The sequence below is a fragment of the Elephantulus edwardii genome, unplaced genomic scaffold (genome assembly GCF_000299155.1).
Source record: "Elephantulus edwardii isolate Elephantulus edwardi_28Jun2011 unplaced genomic scaffold, EleEdw1.0 scaffold00048, whole genome shotgun sequence".
Lineage (NCBI taxonomy): Eukaryota > Metazoa > Chordata > Mammalia > Macroscelidea > Macroscelididae > Elephantulus > Elephantulus edwardii.
The window spans coordinates 1,733,461-1,740,378 of NW_006399798.1; the positions used below are offsets into that span (position 1 = coordinate 1,733,461).

General features: G+C 60.7%; 1 protein-coding gene across 2 annotated transcripts in view; it reads right to left on the reverse strand.

Moving 5' to 3' along the window:
- RPTOR (regulatory associated protein of MTOR, complex 1) overlaps positions 1–6,918 on the reverse strand; it is a 285,559-nt gene that overhangs the window by 800 nt on the left and 277,841 nt on the right. For both annotated transcript variants that reach the window (XM_006886162.1, XM_006886161.1), the window contains 5 exons: positions 5,582–5,688; positions 2,714–2,841; positions 1,886–1,972; positions 1,309–1,425; positions 406–535 (listed from right to left, as the gene is read on the reverse strand). In XM_006886162.1, the coding sequence (XP_006886224.1) occupies positions 406–535; positions 1,309–1,425; positions 1,886–1,972; positions 2,714–2,841; positions 5,582–5,688 (569 nt within the window). The remainder of the gene's footprint in view (positions 1–405; positions 536–1,308; positions 1,426–1,885; positions 1,973–2,713; positions 2,842–5,581; positions 5,689–6,918) is intronic.

Consider the following 6,918-nt stretch of genomic DNA (forward strand, 5'->3'; position numbering starts at 1 on the left):
TGTCTCCCCCAGGTACTGACCCAGTGTCTCCCCCAGGTACTGACCCAGTGTCCCTCAGGTACTGGCCCAGTGTCTCCCCCAGGTACTGACCCAGTCTCTCCCCCAGGTTCTGACCCAGTGTCCCCCCCAGGTACTGACCCAGTGCTCCTCCAGGTTCTGACCCAGTGTCCCCCACGTTCTGATCCAGTGCTCCCCTGGGTATAGACCCAGTGCCCCTCCAGGTACTGACCCAGTGTCCCCCCCAAGTTCTGACCCAGTGTCCAATTTCTGACCCAGTGCTCCCCCAGGTTCTGACCCAGTGTGCCCCAGGTACTGACCCAATGTCCCCCAGGTTCTGACCCAGTGCTCCCCTGGGTATAGACCCAGTGCCCCCATATAGGCCCAGGGCGCCCCCCAGATACAGACCCAGTGTGGGTGAAAGGCCAGACAGCTGATGGCGCCGACCCGTTGGCCCATGAAGCCGTCGTAGTACTTGATGTGGTTGATAAGCTCGCCGTTGCCGTTGTAGATGGCAGTGAACTGGTTCATGGAGCCACTAGAGGACAGAGAGGTCCAGGGTGTCTGGGGTGTGGGGTGCTGTGGGCACTGTCCAAGGGGCTGGGGTGCAGGGTGCTGGAAGGCCCCAGCGGCTCCTCCCAGCTCAGCCTCACGAACAGGGGTCACTAGGGTCAGGTGCCCCCTAGGGTCAGGTGCCCCCTCCCTGGGGGGCTGGCCTGGGGGTGATTAACCCTGCGGGTGAGCTGGTGTGACAGACCCCACCTGGGGGCAGGGTGGCACCTGTAAAGATGAGGGTGGCCTGTGGGTGGGGTACAGGTGGGGATAGGGTGGAGGTGTGACGATGGAGGTGGGGTGCACGTACGGGCAGGGATGGGGTGGAGGTGTGGGTATGGAGGTGGGGTACAGGTGGGGATGGGATGAAGGTGGGGTGCATGTACGGGCAGGGATCGGTGTGAGTGTGGGTGTGGAGGTGGGGTGCGTGTATGGGCAGGGATGGGGTGGAGGTGTGAGGATGGAGGTGGGGTGCAAGCAGGGATGGGGTGTGGGTATGGAGGTGGGGTACAGGTGGGGATGGAATGAAGGTGGGGTGCATGTATGGGCAGGGATCGGTGTGAGTGTGGGTGTGAAGGTGGGGTGCGTGTACGGACAGGGGTTGGGTGTCGGTGTGGGTGTGGAGGTGGGGTACAGGTGGGATGGGATGGAGGGGGGTGCGCGTACGGGCAGGGGTTGGGTGTGGAACGGAGGCAAGGCCTGGAGGTGTGTGAGGGGTGCAGGCTGGCGGGGCTGTGGGCGCGGCCGGCCGGCACCTACCAGGCGATGAGGTTGGCCTGCGGGTGGAAGTCCAGGGCCGTGAGACCCTTCACGATCTGTAGCACGTTCACAGACTCCGGCATGCGGGGGTCGAAGAAGCGCACGTCCCCGTTGACACTGCCGAGGGAGACACAGTGAGCACAGAGGGCTCAGTGAGCACAGACCCCTCCGTGTCCACTGAGTTGGAGCCCTGGGTCTGGGGAAACTGGGACAGATGCAGAGGACAGGCACTGCTTGCTCTGTCCTGGGAAGAGAGGACTGGCACGTGGCTAAGTGCCCGTCCCCACCTCTGACTAACTGGCTGCCCTGTTGAGCCAACCCACCCAGGGCTGTCATTCCTCTGGACGAAGGCCATTAGTGGTGCTTGCATGGATAAAGGACACCCACTGCTCCCAGCACAGTGTCCACCAGGGGCTGTGAGAGGGGCGAGGTTGGCCGTGCAAGCCTGGGGAGGACGCCAGGACACTCCTTTGCCCAGGGCCCAGCCCAGCCCTGACCAATGTGGCTGCCGCGGGCAGAGCCTCACTACTGCCTCAAGTGCCGGGACCAGTGCTTGTCCCCCGGTGTGTCCCCTCACCTGACACTCATGATGTGGCCCTCGGGGTGCTTCTGCAGGTATGCCTTGACCACCCAGGCTGTGTGCTCACGGTAGGTCATGACGCGGCTGTGGGAAGAAGGTCTGGTCAGGGAGCAGGGCCCCAGGACCCACGGGGAGAGGCACGCACCAGGAAGCAGGGCGTCCGCCTGTAAGTGGAGCCCACATTCTCCAGAGCCGTGGGGCTGGTCAGCCCCTGCTCTCCTCAGTGCGCCTCCCGGGTCTACGCTCTTGCTCATGGGGTCCCTTTCTTGGGAGTCCATATAGTCAGAGACTCAGCCTGTCCCCGGCCCATGCGTTTTGGGGTCCTGGGTGTCCGCTCAGCAAACACTGTGCTCCAGGCCGCCAGCTAGGACCAGGGTTACCAAGCTTATCCCCTCAGAAAGCCCTTTTCTTAGAGAGGTGTCCACAACCCCCAGGTGCAACCCATGCTCCCAGCCCTGGATGTCTGACCTGACCAGCCTAACCCTGCGGCCTGAGCTGACCCGACCGTCCTGACCTGACTCGGGACCCTGGCCATCCCTGGTTGGCGCTGGTCCTCTCTGCTCGGCCGCCTGCCCTCCAAGCCCACATGTCCAGCCGGTCAATGGGGCCTCAGGGCTGAGCAGACTGAGTCCAGAGTCCCCACTCAGCCTACATGCGCCCACACACCCAACCCCGAGGGGCGAGGAGGGCTGTGGGGGGATCCGGGGAGGAGCGCACACCAGACCCCGTGCCCTCTCAGTAAGAGGGCCGGTGGCTGAGAAGTCAGGAACAGGACGGGGTGACAGCAGGTGGCGAGGGCACAGGTCCAGCCAGGCTGGTGCTCACCACTCGCTGAGGGCCATCCTCCTGTCGTACACACGGATGGAGCCGTCGCCCAGGCCGGCCACGATGAGGGAGCGATGGGAGTCACAGGACAGGCTGGTGACACAACTGTCTGCACCCGTGGGGATATCCTGGGACCAAGACAGGGATAGGTGGTGACGCTCAGGGACCCACACTGGTTTACTGCCCCTCCTGAGGTGCCCCTCCCTTCACCCACGCGGGACTCTGGGGTCTGGGGGAACCACACCATGGTCACCCTGTAGGAATCTGTCCTGTCCATTTGACTGAGCCGTCCTCTCTAAAAGAAAGGGGGCACTGTGGCATGAGGGTCCTCGCCTGTCCCCAGAGCCTCAGTTAGAGGAGAGGGTCACAAACCCTCAAGCTCCCAGGCTGACGAAGCTCTCAACGGCCAGCAGCAAAGCGTGAACGGGACAAGGCTGCTGAGGGCTGACACTCTCCATGGGCTTCGCGCCCCAGCTCTGCCCCTGCTCGGCTTGGCACCCCACTGGCTCTGCCTGGCCCTGAAGGACCAAGCCGCTTCCCTTACAGGCTCCATCTGCCCACCAGGACAGGGCCAGGACATGATGAGCGATCTGAGGACCAGGATCCAGTGAGCAGTGCTCCCATGGCTGTGTGGAGGCTGAGACTGTGGGGACCCTGCTCTACACCCACATGGGACTGGACCTAGGGACTTCCAAAATTCTAGCGGCCCCCAAGGCCTGTCCAGCCTGTCCAGAAGTTCTCTGAGGCTCCCAAGGTTCCCCAAGGCAGGGAAGGACTAGAAGACAAGGCCAGGCAGGACTAGGGGGGCTGAGGGGCCACGGTCAAGTCTGCACCTGACCTCGCTGAGCCTGTGGCCCTAAGAAGGGAGAAGCCCTCTCAGTCCCGCTTTCTAAAGAAAAGGGTTGGGAGCCAAGCTGCTGGTGACCTGTGAGGTTGGGAGGACAGGACAGAGGTCAGTGGAGGGGATTTCCAGGGGACACTGCATGGTTTAAAATCAGGAAGGCTGTACATCAGAGCTGTTTCTTTTCTCCGATTCAATCTGTCTGCTGAGTAAAGCATTTGGGAAGCTGGGCTCTGAAGAATGTGACATCAGCATTGGAGGAAGACGCATCACCAGTCTGGGCTGTTCAGAAGACACAACCTTCGAAGTTTGTAGAGGACTTGCAGACGTGCTCCAGAAGCGCAAAGACCGTGGTCTTCAATGTGGGCTACACTTCAACACCAAGAAGACAAAGCCCCTCACCACTCGCTAACAGGCAACGTCACGATGGACAGAGAAAAAACGGACGCCAAGGACTTGGTTGTACGTGGACCCACAGTCAGCACCATGGGAGCAGCAATCCAGGCACTGAGAGCCACGCTGCCTGGAGACGGGCCTCCCACAGCGCCGAGGAGAAAGAACGCCATTCAAGACTGAGGTGCCCCGATCCACGCCAGGGTATGTTCAACGCTCCCACGCAGCTGAAGCTGGACGACGGATAAGGAAGAAGAACGGATGTCTGTGGACTGCGGTGGAGGCGAAGAGCACGGAATGTCCCATGGAGACCAGGGGAACAGACGCGTCTGCGGACCGGCACCCCACGCGCTCCTTGGAGGCGAGGAGATGGAGCTTCACTTCACCTCCTTTGGGCCTCTTTTCAGGCGGGGCCAACCCTTGGAGAGAGGATGCTGGGAGACGGGGGCATCAGTGGAGGAGAGGAAGCCTCTCAGTGAGGCAGGCTGACACAGTGACCACCATAGAGGCCCAGGCATGGCAGAGACGGGGAGGACAGGGTTGTCGCAGGGTCACTGTGAGTCATGGTCAGCTCAAGGGCACCTAACGACAGGTGCCTGTGATCTTTTTAGTTTTGAAATTGCTCCATCTGTAAGGAAAGAGCCTCTCTCTCCGTGTCACCAGTGTGTGTAACCTGCATCCTGGACCCACAGGAGAAGGTGTTCTGCAGGTGACAAGGGTGTAAGTGGGGTAGGGCAAAGGGCGGAATGTCGTGGATTGAATGGAATCCTTCTAAAATACATGGATGCAATGACATAAGGTGGAAACCAAGCCCTCACAGTCTGGTAAAACAAAGGTTCAAAAGATTCAGGGTGGCGAGCTCTGGTGGCCTAGTGGCAAGAAGCTGCACTGTAATCCCAGAGGTGAGCAGTTCAAATCTACCAGATGCTCTGCTGGAGAAGGAGGGACAATCTCCTCCTGTACTAGTTAGATCTGATTTGACAGTACATTCACAAAAAAAAAAAAAAAAATATAAAAAAAAAGATTCAGGGTGGGATGCCACAATCTCTAATGCCATCGCACTCCTGACCTGATGTAAGCAGTAAGGGCTGTAAGAGGAGGGGAGGGAGGCTGGCGGAGGGGACCTCAGTGCCACGGATAAGGCGTGGCCAGGAGTGGAAGGTGTCCCACCTCGGGAGGCTGGAGACCAGGACACGTGGACATGTGGGTCTCCAGGAAACACTAGGCCCACAGACGCTGAAGGAGACGGGCTTTCTTCCACAGCAGATCCCTCCCTTGAGCTGGCACCCCTAATCTGGACCTCTAGCCTTCTAAACATCAAAGAATAAAGTTGTTTTTAAAGCAAAATGGTAAAAACCCTGAAGAGCTGGCTGGAGCCCCAGGCCCTGCGAGGCCCCAGCTCGGGCCCTGGGGTTCGTGGCCACAGCCGGGTCAGCTGAGGTGTGCTCACTACTCGCTCTCCTGGGACCTCAGGTTCCTGGAACCCTGCTCCCCACATACGCCATCTTATAGGATTCTTCCTCTGAGACAGGGCACTGTGCTTTGTGGAGGGGCCGGTGGCATAGGGCAGAGCTGCGCACAGTAGGGCCCCGGGCACGGGGAGGGAGGCAGAGTTGCCCTCATCGCACCCTCACCTGCACTTTCATCTCCCGTTCCGTGTCCCAGATCCGGATGACTCGCACGTCCCCTGAGCTCATAAGGAGCCCAGACTCCTGTTCCCAGTCCACCACCATGCCGGCTCCTGCAGATGGACAGACAGACAGGACATTACTGGGGCCTTGGGCAGTGGCCCCGAAGCAGCGCCGCCCCGAAGTGGGTGGGAAGATGGGGTTTCCGTGTTTCCTGCAGGACAGTCAGTGGACAACCTGGAGCCCACCTCCAGCGCTCGGTACGCTGCGGTCTGTACAGCACGTGAGGCCAGTTCACCTTTTCTTGCGTATGTGAACCGACGTAAGTCAGAGCAAACTTCACTTACGACCGTCACATCTCATCACCACAAACAACGGTGCCACATAAGCACCAGCGAGCCCTGCTCTGCACACCTTCTCAACGGGGGGCCATGCGCTGTCCTCTGAGAACTGGTCACTCCAGATGCCTGGGGCAGCCAGGTCTCAGAGTGGCACCCACAGAGCCAGGAGCTGTGTCCAGCACCCCTCCTGACCAGGACAACACCCTTTCTAGGTAGAGCAGAGCGCACTGCAGGGGACCACACAGCCCAGACCACGCTCACTGTCCCCACTGGAGGGGTCCACACGCAGGGACAGCCCTTCTCAGGGAAACTGTCCCACAGACAGTCTCCTGCCCCCACCTGCCCCCTCAAGTGCGTGGGATTTAGACGGGAGCTGCCAGACCGCGTGATGAACAGGACTGTGGAGGCGGCCTGGCCAGCTAACTGGCCCAGGTGTCGGTGTCCAGAGGCCCAGCCTCCAGCTGTGGGTGTCAGACCCCTGAGTGCAGTGGCCCTGTCTGTGGCTGTTGAGTTCCGGGGTTGTGGATCCGTGGAGGTCTGAGCCCCTGGTTAAGGGGGTTGCGCTTCATCTCAGCTCTGAGCCCGGCCCCATCTTAGCAACAGATGCAGTGGGAGGGGGTGCTGACATCTCCCCGCAGAGGAGCAGAGCCGATGGGGATTCAGTCAGAGGACAGCCTGACATTTCCCTGCTCTCTGACCGCCCTGGGCCCTCGCTGGCCCTCTAGCTCCATAGGACCCCTCCAGGACTTGCCTCCCAGCTCTCTCTGATCTCCGCCATTGACAGCCCCATTCCACCCACAGAGAGATGGACTAGTACAGAAGGGTCAAGACAGCAAGCCAGGATAAAGAGGCCAGAACAGAGGGAACAGGTGGGCTGGGACAGAGGAAGGAAACAGCAGAGTGAGACAAAGTGGAGGAGGGGCCTGAGGGGCAGGGGAGGGGCTGAGGGCCTGAGGGGCAGGGGAGGGTCCGAAGGGCAGGGGAGGGTCTGAGGGGCAGGGA